Raw genomic sequence first — 18,667 nt, 5'->3', positions numbered from 1 at the left:
AGTAATTCTGACTGATTAATTAACTTAAATTGAAGCAATTAAAAAAACACCATGTGACCAATGGTTATTGTATTTAAGGGCATTACTTTTTTATGTTTGTATCTTGATAAAGCCTGGTAGGAACCAGGCGAAAGCGCTTGAGATATTCGATGTTTTTTGGGTTTTAAAGGTTATTAAAAGACTTCAAACTACAGTTTGCTGCAGCCTGTCGTTTCTCTGCTGTGGACTTTGCTGTTGGTGATTGGGTCTATATTATATGCTTGAAGTTTTAAAACTTCGACTCTCATATGATCGACACTATATGAGCGAAGTTTTAAAATATCGAACATATAATAAAAATAAACAAAAACAAAAAAACTTACCTGAACGCTCTGAGCAGGGGGGCAAGCTCCCCTGCACACCCCCCACACCCCCCGCTACTTAAATATACCAACTCCGAGATCGCACAACAGTGAAGTAAATAGAAGTATTCCCTACTGTGATATCAACTGAAACTTGCGAGCTTTCAAAAGTTCGCTCATGTGGTGTCGACCATATGAGACTCGAACTTTTGAAAGTTCGAGCTTCTGATATAGACCCAAATTGAATGTATATATTCAAGGAGTACTTTTTGTGTGCCAGAATAGTTAAATACTTTTGTAATTCTTCCCAGTCTATAACTTATGTGATAATTTTTAATTCCGAGGTAGCTAATATGTTTAAGTAGAAAGTGATTTAACATGATTTATGGCAGATTAGTGCATAAAGAAATTTGAAATCATTCCTGCCCACATTTCTGATTGTGGGCATGCTTGTAATATTTTTTATATGAAGATGGTGAGAGTTCCCAGTGGTCGAGTGGCGTTCGAAAGACATGCGTGAATGGGCGTGCCTTCGTTGAAGGTTGAGCATCGAGCTGGCACCTCGGCACTGTAAAAATCTACTGCCAATCATTAGCGGACCGGAGTTCCGCTGTGGCGACCCCTAACCGGGAAAAGTCGAAAGAAGAACAACAACATGCTTGGAAATTAACCTGTAGAATTTGTAAACTATTTGAGTAGCAGAGTATGACTGAATAATCTGCATACTGTCCCATGTCAGGGAATAAAAACATATGAATTATTTTAACTAACTGGCAATCTAATGGGAATGCAAGGGAGTGAAGTTATATAAGCTAAAATGTGAGGATATGTGTAGATGAATTGCTAAAACTAGATGAATACATTTTAAAAAAAGCAAGTTAATATAATTATATTGAGTTTTTTTCATATATTTGTCAACCAGGTAAGCGAGCTCGTTATTAAACCCTTTTCAGCCATGACCTGGGTCAGTACGACAAGGTAGACACACTAAATATGGACATTTTAGAATAGCCAATCAGCCAGCATGCTTAATACAGAAAACATTATGAGAATAAGTAATGTGAGAGTTTAAAAATGTATCAGTTAATGAAAATCCTGTATACTGATTTTTAGTCAAAATAAAAGCAACAATTGTTTGCTTAAATGAGGTTTGCCATTATAATTAGAGGTGAAAGGTACACAGAGAGCCTTGCTGGATTGCATAGTCTTTTTTTCCTTTGAATTTATATTATAATGATGCAACTCCTGTGGAAGCTGTAAAACAGAAACGGGAGATTTCCAGCTTTATGAACTAATTCATAATTGTTTAACAGAGGGAACATTCAGCACTTTCTACTTGCTAGAAAGTCTCTTTGTATTCTGTCACATATCAACTAATGGATATACTGCTCTGCTGTTGAGTATCACAGAAATACCTACTTGATCAACTATTTTTGTGTATTTTTTATTATTTTTCTTGTGTGTTGTTTCTTAATTTTCCACATGCATATTCAATGTGCTATATCTGCAAATTTAGATCTTTCATCTGGGAGAAGGTTACTGTCTGTAGCTGTAAATCATCACATTTGGGTTAAGCAGCACTGCAGCTGTTTAAGTTCTTCACATTCTTTTCTATAGCTGTGTGGTTCTCCTCTGTAAGCCAGTGTTGGCCCCGTGTCTTCAATAGTCGTGACATCATGAGGAACAATACTGCCATATAAAAGCATTGGAGTGTGTTTATATCAGTTCTTCCTGCTACTTTGAAATTGTTACTTTACTGTGTTGTCTGGAGCTGCACGTTTCTTATTAGGTCTACATTCCTTAGCTGTGTTTTTATAAAGGGCACAATACTTCAAGTACCAAGATGCAGATCCACCACTTATTTCATTTTGAGGAATTATCTTTTACTACCAAAGTCTGCTTGTATTACCCTGATGACTTCCATTCCAAACAAGAAGCCAGGGAGCTTAGTCTTTCATTTTGGACTATATATCTATATTTATATCTGTATCTATATACTTTTTCCAAGAAAAAACAGCTTCACATCAACATAAAAAGAAATGAGTTTATTTATAACATGGCTGTGGGCCGGTACCAGGCCTCCAGGCACGGAGTGAAACGAAAAAGTGAACGTGTGTACATATGTGTATGAGTGTGTTTATGTGTCTGTGTGTGTGAGTGAGTGAATGCATGCATGAAAGCAGAATGTGTGTGTGTGTGTGTGTGTGTGAAAGAAGAGACTGTGTGTGTGTGTATGAGAGAGTGAGCAGTGAGATTGATGTAGCCATTATTTTACACTCGCTAAGCAGTGCTTTTGCTGTTTAGCGAATGTAAGCTAAAAGTCAAGAAATCAAAAAAAATGTGTGTGTGTGTGTGTGTGTGTGTGTATGTATGTATGTATGTATGTATTTCTGTCTGCTTGTGTGAGTGAATGCAGTAGAAGTCCATGTGTGTGTGTGTAGGTATGTATGTATGTATGTTTCTGTCTGCTTGTGTGAGTGAATTCAGTAGGAGTCTCTGTGTGTGTGTGTGTGTGTGTTTCTGTCTGCATGTGTGACTGAATGCGTGTGATGCCCCTGCACTGGTCCAGTAATCAAGGAGCCTCAATCCTCACCACTAGCACCAGTGAGAGACGTGCACATTCAGAGGATGACAAGTATACAGACACAGTACAATTTCCCTTAAGAGCAAACAGAGATCACAGTCAGCCTGGGGCTGGTTTCTCCCTCTTTCCTCGAGATCCCCAATAAGACTCCCCACTGGCACAGTTATAGGGTTAAGACTCAACCAAGTGGTCAAGCAAAAACCTCCAGCACCCTCTCTGTCCAACCAGTGCTTCACGTCCCTGCCCAAGTAGCTGACATACACACACACTTTGAGATTTGATTTATTTACAAACACACAGACACTACTGGGGAAGGCTGGCACAGGTTTACTAGCTATGCCCCCTTCTGCCCAAACTATAAGGTAGTTATCACTGCCACCAGCCACTACTTATCAGCTGCTATGTGGCCTTTCCCAAAGGGTGACCAGTTCTACTGTGTAATGTTGCTATTATCTAAATGGTGTGACCAAATCTTTTAAGCCTATTTAGGAGTGGCGAGTACAGTGTCACCAAATACATCTGCAAGTTCTCTGAGAGTTTAACTATCACTAAAAAAAACAGCCACAATTAAAAGGTTTAAATATATTTAATAATAAATAATAAAAGAACAAGACAATACTCAATAACACAACACAGTGAATACAGAGTTCAGAATCACAGGAAATATTTTAAAACAACATTGCAGGACAGTCTCACATAAATACAGGAAACATCTAAACTAATCTTATTATATTCCTCTCTATCTCTAAGAGAGATTACTGTAATCTAGTACTTACTATTAGCAAAGCAGAAGTGCTGATGAGAGGATGTTTGTAGGTCCAAAGACAAATACCAAATGCAAAGTCTCTGAGAGAGTTCTCAAATTAATATCAAAAACATTACTGCTGGGTGATATCACTCTTGTCACCTGCCTTCAATTCCCAGGCTAACAGAAACTTAAAAATTAGCACCTCTGTGTCAAAAATACTTATCTCTCAGAAGTTTGCCTAGAACTGGAAGTCGTAAAACAGTTAAACACTTGCATTTGAAACCTGTAATTATTTCTGTTTTCAGACAATAGAAATAACTTCTAGCTGTAGACATTCTGTCTCCTAGCTGCCTTGAAACTGAAATAAACACAGTCATAAAACGCTTCACTTATTTTCTTAGAGTTTGCAAGTTAACTCTGTTCTTTTCTAGTAGAGTACACTATGGTTACATTCTTGAAGCTCAGTACATAACATACAGTTCAACACACACTTCTGCGCTAGTAGTTTAATATCCACATAACATATAGTTTTCTTACATTTGTAAGACAAGCCTATGGATCATATTAATATTCACAAATGACATGATTATTACAAAATTCCAGATAGCTGCGCTGGCCGCCTCACAGCATGCATGAAAGTAAAATAGATTGTGTGTGAGAGAGAGAGAGATCAAGAGAGAGAGAGTGAGAACAATCTTGTGTGAGTGAATGCGTGCATGAAAGCAGAAGAAACTGTGTGTGTGTGTTTGTGTGTGAGAGAGAAAAGTGAGAATGATCCCTGGCAGCAACAGCAATGAGGTTTGCATACCTCTTGACCATACCACTCAACCTCTTGCACAATAAATCTGGAATAGGGACAGATTTTAAATATTGCTTTTATAAACATATAAGGTTACCATTAGGTTTACGTACCTCTCGACCATACCACTCAACCTGTCCCACAATAAATCTGGACACATACCTCTCAACCAAGAAATCTTAAAGCCAAAAATAATGGGGGGGGGGGCAAAAATAGGGTCACTGCTCTTACAAACTTAGAAAGCAGATAGAAATACAGGTTTTGCATTAGCATGTATTTTCTGAAGGGTATGAAGTCTGAAGCTCAACTGTCTGTGATATTTTCTGACTTCAAACATCAATGTTTTGCTAGTGATTTGCCAGAAAACAGCAATTTTATGAGAAGCAGACGAAAAATACGAGGCAAAAATCTCGACATTCTGTGAAAAGCTGTACATTTGAGAGGTATGCTGGATGGAGCCAAATAATAGGGACAGATTTTAAATATTACTCTTATTAACTTAGAATGTCAATAAGGTTGCCATTAGGTTTATGTACATATCTTGACTATAATAGCTCAATGTTATGCAGAATGTACACTTTTTTTGTAATTATTGCCAATTGTCTGTTTATTGTTCTTTGCAGCTTTTCTCCCTGGGTCTCAGCTGAAAATGGACTTCTAGTTCAGTTGGCCCTCCCCGGTAAACAAATGTCAAATAAATAAATAAATAAATAAATATTATGTACTTTATTATGCGCGAGTGATGGTCGGTCCATGGAAAATTTTCTAACATGAAACAGGTCCTTGGTGCAAAAATGTTGGAGACCGCTGGTTTACAGGGAAGGTCCAACTGGACACAGGACCCATTTTCAGCAGAAGCCCAGGGAGAAAAGCTTGAATGTGCAAACAACAGTAATAGACAAAAGTGACACTAACATTTGAAAGGCAACAATATACACTAGTCCATACAACATGTTTCAAAAGATGCAAAATTTTATTTCAAACATGATAAAGTATGCAGGCAGCCATATTGTTGCTATTTTCAATAGAAAGCAATATGTCTTAAAAGAAGTATAGTTGTGAGAGAGCTAGAGTTGAGAAATAGAAGACAAGGGTGACTGAGGGTTAAAGAGTATAACAAAAGGTGGGGTGAATTACAGTATGGGTAGGAGAAAGATAAGGAGGGAGTTGAGCAGAGATGAGGATGAAGAGGAGTGATGTGCTAATGTGGTTTAAAGCTAAAAAATAAAAATGTTTCTAAAGTTTTCAGCACAAAATAAAAGGTTTTAAAAGTTTCTAAAGTTTCCAGCACAAAATAAAAGGTTTTAAAAGTTTCTAAAGTTTTCAGCACAAAATAAAAGGTTTTAAAAGTTTCTAAAGTTTTCAGCATAAAATAAAAGGTTTTAAAAGTTTCTAAAGTTTTCAGCAGTTACTTACTTTTATAGACTTTATATATTGCTCGTGCTTGGTCTGAATAGACTTTTGTATGCTGACTACAGTCAACTGCCGGCGGTTGTTCCTGAGCTTACTATATTTTTTAAAAAATAAACACACAGATAACCCAATTAGTAAAAACTACAAGAAAAGCGTAGCCAAGCCAGAGTTTTCAACATGTGATACCTTAAACCTCCTGGAATAGAAGTCCATGGGATATATGCAAATGACCCCTTAAGGATATCAAGTGTTTCAGCTATATGGCTTCTGAATGTCCATGACTTTTTACTTTTTTCTTTTTAAGTCCTTATGAACAAATTCAGGCAAACAAAGCCAAATGCCACACACCAGTGTTTGGCTTTGTTGGCCTGAATTTGTCCATAAAGACTTAAAAAGGAAAATGTCAAAAGTCATGGACCTTCAGAAGCCATATAGCTAAAACACTTGATATCCTTAAGGGGTCATTTGCATATGTCCCATGGGTCTTTATTCTAAGAGGTTTAAGGTATCACACAGTGAAAACTCTAACATGGCTAGATTTTTAGTAGTTTTTACTAATGTGGTTTAAAGCTCTCAAAATTTTCAATTCCTTACACTTCTGTTTTTTTCAGTTGTGCTTATTGTCCTCAGTGACATCAGATGTTCTGCTTCTTGAATGTCTACATGTAGAAATGAAATGATTTTCTATTTAAGCAAACAGATTTTGCTTGGACCCCTTTACCCAAACAATTCTAAAACTCTTGTATTACTTCAACTATTTGTTCATGTCAGTTCTAGATTATGTCTTTGTTCAAGTGCATGTGTGACATTCATTTCTTTCCACAGGCTGCAGATGTTCCTTCAGCTAAGAGTTTCCTAAATAATATCCTTCAATTAAAATATCCAAGAAGACCATTGTCTTCTTTTTGAGACTTCTGTATTTTATGTTACTAAAGCTATCTGAGTCATTATGATCCAATTCAACTGATGTAAAGTGTGTGTTATGAAAACTATTTTCTTGCTAAAAGTTACTTGTTGCAGGAGACTTTCAGAACTCCATATACTAGAGTCTAAACCTCCTTGCAAATTTTTCCACAATGTAAAGATAATCATTACTCCTTTTAGACTGGCATAGAAGGATGAAGCCCTGGCTATGACCTAAATAATGCGTGCTTGATTAATAACTTGGTGTTGGAGAAAAAAGGCAAGGGAGGATATAAGTGAGTGGCTGAAACCATCTTCTCTATCCTGGGGAGAGGGTGGCAGTCTGACTTACTGCAGCGTGGACACTTGGGGGAAAAGATGTCTTGCAGCAGCAGTTACAGGGATGTGTGCATGGTTTATGCTAAAGCACGTATATGGTAGCCTTCACTGTGCGTGCATGTATGTCTGTATGTGAGAATGTACAAGCCCTCAGGGACATCATTGCATATGTTCATATTGGTGAGCACACATGTAGTTGTCCGTATGAGGGGGTTAGAATTGCATAACACAAAAACTGTGGCTGCCTAGATCATGTTCTCCAATGGCTGGTGATTGCTACCCTGGAGAAAGACCGGTCTGGTTCATTGTGACACGGCTGATGGTTTGCAAGCAGCTGTAATAAAATGAGTAAAAAATAAGACTCCTCCTTAAGCCTAACAGGGTCCAGGTTGTTTCTATTAGTCAATTTGTCCATTATTGTTTTTCCCAAATAGAAAAATAAAGTGGATCACACTTTGAATACCTTAGATGTGTACAAACATACTGAAATGCTACACCAGAATGGCTAATCTTTTTAGAAAATCTAATCAGTTCTTAGACAGATCTTGACCATTTCTCATGAACTATCTGTTACTAAGAAAACCTTTTCAACGTGGTTGTCCCATTCTCTTGCCTTTTGTTGTGATAAATGTAAAAAAAAAAATACAGAGTCCGATTAAAGACAATTATACTAATGTCCCAATAATTTTCTGCTTCAAACTTAATGTTTCAGCCCTAAATATGTAGTAAGCTGCAACTTGTGCTAATTTACACATATTTCCTACACATAACATGATAAAGGTAAAGGCACAATATGGCAGTATGATAGGCTTTTACTTTGCTGTACTATGGAAACTTGTAATTGCCCACAATGATGGATTTTCTTTTACTGCTTGAACTTCAACTGAAATATTTTGATTTAGGGCTGAAGTGACCCTCCTCTTTACGAAGATATATTTGAGCGAGTGCTTTCATCATAACAGTAAACCTTTTGGGATACCCACCCTCTGACCCTACTGTTATTGTTTGGAATTTTTTTTCTAGACTTTTAACTGCTAGTGTAAGTTTGTGTAAGTTATTGCAAATAGTTTATAATATTTATTTATTGATTATGGTATAATGTCTACCACAAGCATGCTGACATAAAATGATTTACTGCTTAGAACAACTGATCTGAATACATCCCAGTTCTGCTTATATGTCAGCAACACACCATCAAAATCTGCTACCTACACTGGCACAAGACTAGCAACAGCCTTCCCAAGGGCATCATGATGATGTCTGAAAATGTGAGGAACTGATTCTGCTGTTCAGATGAATAATCAGACTATTATAGCTGCACTTGTTTACAGAGACCACTTCCTCAAAAGTTCAGTCATTTTCTTGAGTGTACTCACAAAACCAGAATTTCTATATTGCTGACATGATTACAACCTCGGCTATCTTAATTTATTTATTCATTAATTTATTTGTTTTCACTTGTTAACCTAGGTGTATAATCCCTTTTCAGCAGAGTCCCGTGAAGAAAAGCTTCACTGGTACAATGCGATACAAGATTTATTGTAAATTAATACAGAAACATGAAATTAGTATCATTTTTCACAGTGCAGTATTAGAAAATGATACACAATAGCATATTGAACTGCTTCACATTACATAAAAGCATATTGAATAAAGGTATACATTCACAGTGGCGCAATCACTCTGGTAAGATCAGAATATCATGTTGAAACAGAATATGTTGTATCTTATATACAAGCATTTGTATTGGAACAGCTAAAAACATGGATATGCATAACATAATAGACTAAATAAGATGTTTTATCTTTCCACTCACTGGTTATAAAAAGGCTGCAGTTCATATAAGTCATAAGTGACTTCAGTAAGATGATGCAGTGGCTACCACAGAATCCATTCATTATTACCGTACCCAAATCTGTAACTTTGAAGAATGTTCCTGCAAATATGATTTTTTTAATGTTTATACATATTTTTCATGTATGTGTATATATATATATTTCTATATTACCTAGGTTTCTTAGAAGAGGCTTATGAAAATCGTTTGGCACTAGCTCAGTACTTCAAGGAACCTGATGACAGGTGGCTGTCTTGCTACTTTTATGATTCCTGCCTTGATATCGCTAAGACCATAAAGAAAGATGGTGGAAAAAAAGAAGCAGAAGCACATGGGAATGTAGGTCTAGTATATGAACAGCAAGGTAAGTATAAAAGAAATAACATGACAATGTTTTGCTTTATGATGTATTTGCAGATTTAGCTGAAGTTACTAAATAATAAAGTTGGCATTAGGATTATCTGTGAATGTCTTCTGGATGGATTTTTTCCAAGGTCTTATGCATCTTGTACCTCATAAATCTGCTTCTCTAAGGCATTAGGATTATCTGTGAATGTCTTCTGGATGGATTTTTTCCAAGGTCTTATGCATCTTGTACCTCATAAATCTGCTTCTCTAAAGGTACTGTGATTATAAATATTGCAAATGTAGAGATTTAATTAGAACCATTAGAAATTTTCTTTTTTAAGTGCATAAAAATCCAGGTTAAATATATCATTCCCACTGCTTCAGTGGCATATTGAATTATCTGCCAAGGTAATTCAGTACTGGCAGCTTTTTAAGACTCAGACTGCCCTCCCTCTCTGTTCCTGTGACAGCTGATTGGTTGAGCATATGCTGAGAGGGCAGCCTATAGCTGTCAAAGGAAGTGAGTGTTCTGCCTTTTTCTGACTTCAGGAGAACAAAGTCCTCTGACTCTTCACAGGATCCAGTGCTGATTTTTCCAGCTTACTGCACAGATAAACTCCATCTGGGGACCCCTTTACTCTCATTTTATTATAAGCATTATTTATTTGTTTTCCATTGTTATGTTTATTAAAAAAAAAAATATATATATATATATATATATATATATATATATATATATATATATATATATATATTTATTTCTGTTATTGCAGTGATTCCTGTGGGCATTTGTACTTGTAGCAGTGTTTATTTGGCTTCTTTTTTGTTGACAAATGTGTGTTTTTACTGTTTTTGAGAGAACTTTCAATACATCTCTTAGAAGTGTAGTGTGTATGTGTGCTGTTAGACACTAAAGGCCTATCTTTACTGTTGCCACTCTATTTAGTTTTCATATTTTTACAGGAAAATATTGAAGAACTTGGATTTTCTCAACATTTATACATTATTTGCTCATATATGACTCTGCACTGTGTGTTTTTAACACTGAATCATGGTTTTACTGCAAATAAAGTTATTTGAATGTACTGTGGAGATTTTACTCTCGCTGACAAGAAATATAGTTTAAATTGCTATTAAGTGTTATTGCATGGCAGTTTAACATGGTTAAAGTGTGTGGAGCTAATTTTTAACACTAGTTTGGTTCATCAGTTGCTTCAGTGTTTGGACTTTGTGTACTGGAAATTCTTTATCTTCTGTCAGTTGTAAAATAATTCTCAACATATTTCATACTTTTTTGTGATAATATCATAGTTTGGCAGTTATGTACGGGCATGCTTATTACAAGAAATGTTGTGTTCTTGTTCTGATACATTATCCAGTGCTGTCACTGTATTATTCTGGCTGGTGTTCTTTCCCCTGACTCGATGGATCTTAACTTTGGTACCCCTATCAAATCCGGTTGCACCTAAAAAGAAAAAAATATGTTTCAGCCTACTGTTAATTATTCTGTTTGGGGCCACCACTCAGCCCACAGACCCTGTTTCTCTTTAGTGTAGTTTTGCCAGCCACTATGGAAAGGAGGTTAGACGCATCCTCTGGGGCTGTTCCAGTACCTGGTGCAGGTGTGGGAGAAGTAATTCCTTTAGGTGCGATAGTAGTCTGAGGTAAGAGCCCCCTTGCCAGACATAGTACTTTGTCCCAGATATTTTATCTAGTAATGATATTCACAAGAAGAAAAAAAAAACACAAGCTTCATCATACAGCTGGTAATCAAATTATAGTTGTTTATAAGGCTGATGTGGTTTCTTTGGCTAAGACTAGTCTGCAGACAGCTAATTCTAGTGGTTGTGTTCCCTTCCCACCCATGGCTCTAGTGTTATTTTGGCTAGAGACCTTTCTGTTTCAGAGAATGATGAGGAATCTGATGAGGACAATGGTGATTTCCTAGTTGACACTGAGTCCAGTCATTCTGATGCTTCAGAGGGTAAATCTGAGGTTAAGTCCAAATGAGTGTTAACATTTCTTCAAATGATTGCTAGATTTAGTGCTGTTTTTGTTTGTAAACATGCAGTTATCCCCCCCAAAAAGGTTGTACTACTATGCCTTTTAGATGCCTCCCCTTCAGCCAAATATCTGGAAGTCTTTTGAGCCAAATCTTTTCTTCCTAGCAAAAACAACCCTGAGTATAGCAGGCAGCCTAGTTTAGTACTTCTTCCCAAACCTTCAATAACCTGCTTCTATATTCCAAACTCTTCTCAATGTATTGTGTCAACTGCCTTCTCTATGTCCACCAGTATGACTGCTGCTTTCTCTTTCCTTTGCCTGTCTTCCCACACAGAAAAGTTTATTAAAAGCCTCCACTGATAGTCGCCCTTTCACAAAACCTTCTTCTGAGCTCTCATTTATTGAGTAGTCTCATTGTGAATATTCTTCCAAACGCCCTTTAGTTTTAGGAAAAACATAACTGTAGCAAGGAAAGTGACCTAGTTCTGTGCATGATGTCATTACACACCACTTTCAGCATCTCTCCCCTGACCCCTATCTCCTATATAACGCTCCCTTATCTAACACATGGTAGAAAGTCGCAAACACCAATGTTATCACTACACATTGCACTTTCTTTCACCACCTCATCATTGTGCTACCATCCTTATAGCCATTCTCTGTACTTTCCCTTTTCATACTAAGAGTTTTGTAACCACTTCCCCCTTAGCTTAGTACATATCATGCATTCCACTCAGTTCTTCTTCAAGTTACATCTTTTCCATCAGCTTTAAATACTGTTTAACTTCCCTGTTTTGTTGTAAAGTATCTGCCCTCCATATCTTCAAGTTACATCTTTTCCATCAGCTTTAAATACTGTTTAACTTCCCTATTTTGTTGTGAAGTATCTGCCCCCATATCTTCAAGTTACATCTTTTCCATCAGCTTTAAATACTGTTTAACTTCCCTATTTTGTTGTAAAGTATCTGCCCCCCATATCATCCTTTGCAGTCTTTTTAACTCCCTATTCTTCTCTTCTCTTATCCCACACCATTATGTTATTGCCTGTAAACTCCATACTCTGGCCTCTCCTGGCAGCTTAACATTATCCCAGTATTTCACTCTTACAAATCCTCCCTCCTCTCTGTTTTCTTCTACTACCCTATTTACCGTCCCTTGCAACTATTTGACCCTCTTAGTATCTTTTTATTTTCCTAGATTCCACATCTATCCACCATTATGATCTTCTTTGTCCCAATCCATATCCGCCATCAGGTTGACAGATAGGTTTGCACATATTTCCCAAACACTGTACTGGCACCTACATCCACACATTCCTTCCACATTTCTACCAAACCCATCTCCCACATACCATATTGAATTATCTTCTGTGTTTTTTTTTTCTAAATAAATTCCACACTTCTAATAGTCTGTTCAAACTGGGCTCCATTACAAAATTAAAATGCCCAGAATAATTATACTATCCTTCTGCCTAGTCACATCTTTACAAAAAAGCTCTTAAGCACTGTCTCCTTATTCTAATTTAGTTTGAAACTGCATCCTAATTCAACCTCTACCTCCCATCTTTTTTAATACCACTCAACTGCCCATCTTCCCCTTTCATCCCATCAGTCTTCCAATATAACAGTTTTGCTTTTCACATATTCTGCCCCACACCATTTATACACCATGCTCTGCATTGTATGTACATCCCTAATCTTCAGTTTAACACAACCTCGCCCATGCATTCTGATACACACCACCTGTCTAAGCACACATTCCTTTATTCAGCATCACCACAACCAGCTTTCTGTTAAAGTCACCTCAACATGTTACTATTCTACACTGTCATCTGTAGCATACATTGTATGATTGCCCCCCCCCCCCAACAAAGACTGGCGATGGTCCTATTGCCCACATGAATGCAGAGCCTTACCCAGTTGTTAATACTTGCATTCCTTTAATTATTTCTTGACTGGGATGCATCCGATACCATAGGTTCATAGGTTCATACTAGGCTATCTGCCCGAGGGCATTTACAAGCCTAGCCCATCGTTTTGTGGCTTACGCCACCCCTTTAGTATGGGGAACTATACCCATTATTTTTCTGTGCCTCTGTCGAGCAGTGACACTGAGGTAATCCCTGGGGTATATCTGCGATCTCCCATCCATTGGTCAAGATTTCTCTTGAACAAGGCCAGCGAGGTGCTCTGCCTCACATGTACCGGGATTTTGTTCCACAGCATAGGGAGTCTTTGGGTGATGAATCTATTCTCCAGCACATCCTATTAATAGCCGTGTCAAGGTTTAAGTCTCCGCCCTTGTGGCTCTGATGGATCTAGATTTTTGAGGTGAAGCATATTCATCAAATCTGGGTTTGACATGGCCTTGTATGTTAGGCAAAGGTCACCTCTGAGCAAGCGTGGCGACTGAATAGAGCTGGAGTTCTTTCAGTCGGGCAGCATAGGACAGATTTTTGAGACCCTTTATCCTTTTGGTGAGGAACTTTTGTGGCCTCTCCAGCTGCTGCAAGTGTCGGGTCAGATACATTCCGAATGGGGCATTGTACTCAGTCATTGGTCTGATGAGTGATGAGTAAAGGGAGACTATGACCTCCCTTGATCTAGATGAGAATCCCTTCATGATAAGGTGGGCAATGTAGAAGGTCTTCCTAACTACTTTAGCTACATGGGTGTCGAATGACAGACTACTATCAACCTGGGTCCCCAGGTCCCTGATAACTTCTTCTGTGCTCAGTGGATTGCCACCTATTTGGTAGCTAGGGGTAACCTTGTTTTTCCCTTCTTGCTTCTTCTCTATCTATCCATCGCTTCTTCCCAGCACCCCCCCTCAAATCTAGTCATATTCCTAAGAGCCATGCTTTACGTCCCTTATTCTTTGCATCTTCCCAGCCTCCCATCTTCCATTTACTTACAATTTCATTTTTTCCCATATTTCGATAAAATACAATCCTGTGTACCTGTCCTTGAGCCACTGTCTGGTGGGTCATCTTCGCTATCCTCAAACAGACATTCTCAGGTCAACTCCACACCATCTCCATGTACTTCCAACAACACTGTCTGCACTTAGCCCCATAGTTCCATCATCTCACTGCATCCTCACCACATGTGAACCTGTCTGTACCCTTTTGCCCATAAATTATTCAGTTTCCTGGCTCCCCACCTTCCCATCACATTCCTTCTGGTTGTAACCACTGACGCAATGCCCATAGGTACAGATCACACTAGTTCAGTACCTTTGAATTCTAGGCTAATCTGAGGCACCTCTTGCACAACCACCCCAAATCCAACTCCAGCACCTCCCTCATCAAGCTAGAGCACAACCTGTTGAGAGCCTAGAATCTCTCTCTGCTTTACCTGCCGCATGATAACTGCCTATATTCTGGCCTGTCTAAATTTTGCCACCATACCAACCTATTCTTCAGCCCTCTGTTTAGTACGTAGTTGCTCAGATTTCATTTCTTGGACTTTATTGTTTGGATCCTGCTGTGCCATAACCAGTCACTAGCTGGACTTACAGCCTATTTCCTGAAGTCAGTAAACCTGTTACCATTCTTGCCTTATCCCAAGAACACATTTTCTCAGTCTCTCAAGGCTTGGTAGATGAGCTTCTCTGCTTCCATCTTTCTGTCTTTGACCTTATTCAGTGCCGGAATCCTGCACAGCTTACCATTACCACATGCACTTTCCTTCATACTCACTTATCAATTCCCAACCCATTTATGCAACTCTTCCTCTTTTGGCCTATATTTTGCCTTGCTTCATAGGTTCATAGGTGTGTACTAGGCTAATGGCCCTGGAGCCTTTACAAGACTAGCCCATAGAGGTGCCCTGGCATCGTGCCGCCCGACGTTAGTTCCCAGTGCCTCTATCAAGTAAAACCACTGGAGTGATCCCTGGGATGAACTTTCTATTACCCATCCACTCATCAAGATTTCTCTTGAAGAGGGACAGTGAGGTGCTCTGCTTGACATATATGGGAAGTCTATTCCAGAGCATGGGCAGTCTCTGGGTGAGGAACCTGTCCCTCCAGCATGTTCTGTTGATTATGGTAATGAGGTTGAGGTCTCTGGAGCTTGTGGTGCGGAGGGATTAGGATTTCTTTAGCTGTAGCATTTCTAACAGAGCTGGGTCAGATATGGCTTTGTAAGTCAAGCAGAAATTGCCTCTAAGTAGGCGATATAAGACAGAGAATAGCTGGAGTCTTTCCGTGTAGGACATGTGTTTCATCCCTAGGATCCTCCTCATGAGGTACTTCTGTGGCCTCTCCAGTTGTTGCAGGTGTCTAGTAAGGTACATGCAAAATGGGGGATTATACTCGATGATTGTTCTAATGAGGGAAGAGTAGAGAGATAATGACCTCTTTCTTCCTGGATGCAAAACCCTTGGTAATGAGATGTGCCACATAGAAGCACTTTCTGACCACAGTGGCAATGTGGTGGTCAAAGGAGGGGTTGCTGTTAACCTGCGTCCCCAGATCTCTTATAATGCCTTCAGTGTTCATTGGGCTCCCATCGATGTGGTAATTAGAGGGAACTGAGTTTTTACCAAAGGGAATGATGACGCATTTTTTTGGCGTTAAGCTATAAGCCATGGTTTCGACACCAGTCATTGGTGTCAGTGAGGCCTTTCTATAGGATGTCTGCATCACTTGGGGAGTTAATAATGGCTCCCAGCTTGCAGTTGTCTGCAAACTTGGTCAGCCAGTGTCCCTTTGTGTTGGCCTGGACTTCAGAGAAGTAGATGATGAACAGAAGAGGATCCAGGACCGATCCCTGTGGGACTCCACTCTTGACTGGTCAGCAGTCTGACTTGGAGTTCGCTACTTTCACTCTGTGTGTTCTTTCTGTGAGCCAATTTGTAACCCACCTAGTGATAAATGGGTTGATGCCTAGTTTGGTGATTTTATCAATAATTCCCGAGTGAAGAATGGTATCAAAGGCCTTGGCCAAATCGAGATAGGCTGTATGCACTGCCTTACCTTCATCCACAGCCCTGGTGACTGAATCAAAGAAGTCAACCAGGTTGAGGAGGCATGATCCCTCTTTCACAAAGCCAAGCTGCATGGGGTCCAGAGTTTGGAGATTTCCTATATCTTTGTTAATCAGGTCCATGATGATGTGCTCCATAGCTTTACATATCAGGCTAATTGGGGCGATAATTCCCTGGGTCTGTAGTCGCTCCCCCTTTATAGAAAGGGATGACTGTAGCATTGCGCCATTTGTTAGGGACAAAGCCTGAGTTAAGGCTGTGACTGAACAGGGCACACAGATGTAGTGCAAGTTCACTTTGTAGTTCATGTAGAACATAGCCAGGGATATTATCAGGTCCTATGGAAGCTGTATTCTTGGCCTTAGACAATGCAGCTTTAACCTGTGCTGCACTAATGCTGGGTGCCTGGCATTCTTCTGTTATTGTGATTGGTCCTGTAGGGGAGAAAGAGGGGTAAATTTGGCACTGAATCTGTCGGCCAGTATGTTGGCAATATCTGTTGGCTCAGTATAGGAGTTACGATTGTGCAGTAACTCAGAGCAAATCTGGGTATTGCTGTGGAGGTTCTTGATATAACTATAGAAGGTTTTGTGATTGTTTTTAGTTTCTGCTGCGATTCTGCCTTCATAGCTGGATTTAGAGGATTTGATGAGGGATCTCAACTTTTTGTTGAGGCTAATAAGGATGTTTTTCCAGTCTTGGGACTTCACCTTTTTCTGCAATGGTTTATTCCTTCTGCTGTATAGTTTATTAATGGCTGGGGACCACCAGATTGGCTTCCTTTTTTTGGAGGAGAGCGTCTTGGTTTTGTTGGTTATGGTTAGTTCCATGCATTTATGCACATGTTCATACAGTGCATTGGTGTGTGATTCAGCAGTCATGCAGCTATTTTCCATTGGCATGGAAGCTGTGAAGTTAACCACCTCTGTTCTTAGGAGTCCAAAGTCAGCTTTGGAGAAGTTTTTCAAGGTGGTTACCTTTGCGGGAGGTGTGGGTGAGATGTGGATTTCCATGGTGATTAGTTATGGTTGGATCTGAACAGGGAGGGATTGACTATTGGTGTAGAGCAACAGTCGCCCATGTTAGTAATAACCAGGTCAAGGATGTTGCTTCCTCTAGTGGGGGTCAGAATGAGCTGGTCCAGGGCATTGGCATTGATGAATTCCAGGAAGCGTTGGGCCAGTATATTGGTGCTTGAGTAGTTTTCCCAGTTGATGGAGGGGTAGTTTGAAGTCTCCTAGTATGAGAGTGTTGGGTTGTACCTTGATGGATTCCAAGGTGCTTAGGAGCATGGAGTGAAAGTCAAGGGACATGGTTGGGGACCTATAGCAGGCTATGACCTGGATTGCCATCTTACCCAATGTACCTGAAGTATCCCAGATGCATTATGCTGGGCTACTAGTCTGGAGGTGTGCATATCCTTTATGAATATGGAGACACCACTGCCTTTGGAGCTTCGGTCCATTTTTGGAGCCGAAAGGTGTGGAATGAGTTATAGCCTGGAGTGCTTTCTGCCGCTTTAAACCAGGTCTCCATTAAGGCACAAATGTTGATGTTCTCCATTTTGAGGAGTGCTTCGAATGAGTGCATCTTGAGATTTAGACTTCTAGCAATTTCTAGGTTGAGCAGCATGACCCTCAGATTGCATTTATTTATAGCTGTTACAGTGGTAATTTGGTCTTTGGAACACCACCTAAAAAAGGCACTGTAGGGTTGGGAAGAGCCTTAGCCAGGACTCGGAAACCCAGAGGTGACAGATGCAGTCCCTCTCTGGCAAAGCATTAAGGTCTGTTAATCATGTCATCCCAAGCAGACAGATGCTGGATCCCCTTAGAATGACTTACCTGTCTGATTATTTATTTCAGGCCTCTAGGCTGCTTACATACCATCACACTCCACCCTCTGCTTCCTTCCACACCAGTCCTTTTCTTCATGACCATCACTGTCCCTAGAAAACATTTCCCTGCTCCTCCTTTTCCAGGGGTTCCACCCCCCCAACTACAGTTCCTTCATTCCATATAAACATGACCACAATCAGATAGGCAGAGGTGTAACTTTCAACAGTATACACATCAAGTATCTTACTGCCAGTCTATTTATTTAAAAGAAACAAGTTAATCCTGTTACCCTGCCTACTTCTTAGAGAAGCTATACCTACTGTGAGAATCATTCAGAGCTTCTCTCACACAGTCATCAGCCCTAACTCCTCATTTTCCATAAATTCTCTCTTACAGTCCAGTGGTGTTTTTGTTTCTGCCAAGCAATCGGTCTTTCTGTGGGGTAATTGCCATATTGTAATCTTCTCCAGGCACCATGCTATCATCACAAAGATTGTGTACAGACCTACAACAACTGAGCAACTG

General features: G+C 39.4%; 1 protein-coding gene across 3 annotated transcripts in view; it reads left to right on the top strand.

Moving 5' to 3' along the window:
* TTC29 (tetratricopeptide repeat domain 29) overlaps positions 1-18,667 on the top strand; it is a 3,626,200-nt gene that overhangs the window by 1,272,762 nt on the left and 2,334,771 nt on the right. For all 3 annotated transcript variants that reach the window (XM_044062243.1, XM_044062242.1, XM_044062241.1), the window contains exon 5: positions 9,140-9,325. In XM_044062243.1, the coding sequence (XP_043918178.1) occupies positions 9,140-9,325 (186 nt within the window). The remainder of the gene's footprint in view (positions 1-9,139; positions 9,326-18,667) is intronic.

The sequence above is a fragment of the Protopterus annectens genome, chromosome 2.part1 (genome assembly GCF_019279795.1).
Source record: "Protopterus annectens isolate FY-2018-M chromosome 2.part1, PAN1.0, whole genome shotgun sequence".
NCBI lineage: Eukaryota > Metazoa > Chordata > Ceratodontiformes > Protopteridae > Protopterus > Protopterus annectens.
The sequence above is the reverse complement of the archived record's forward strand: the minus strand, read 5'-3'. Positions and strand labels throughout refer to the sequence as shown.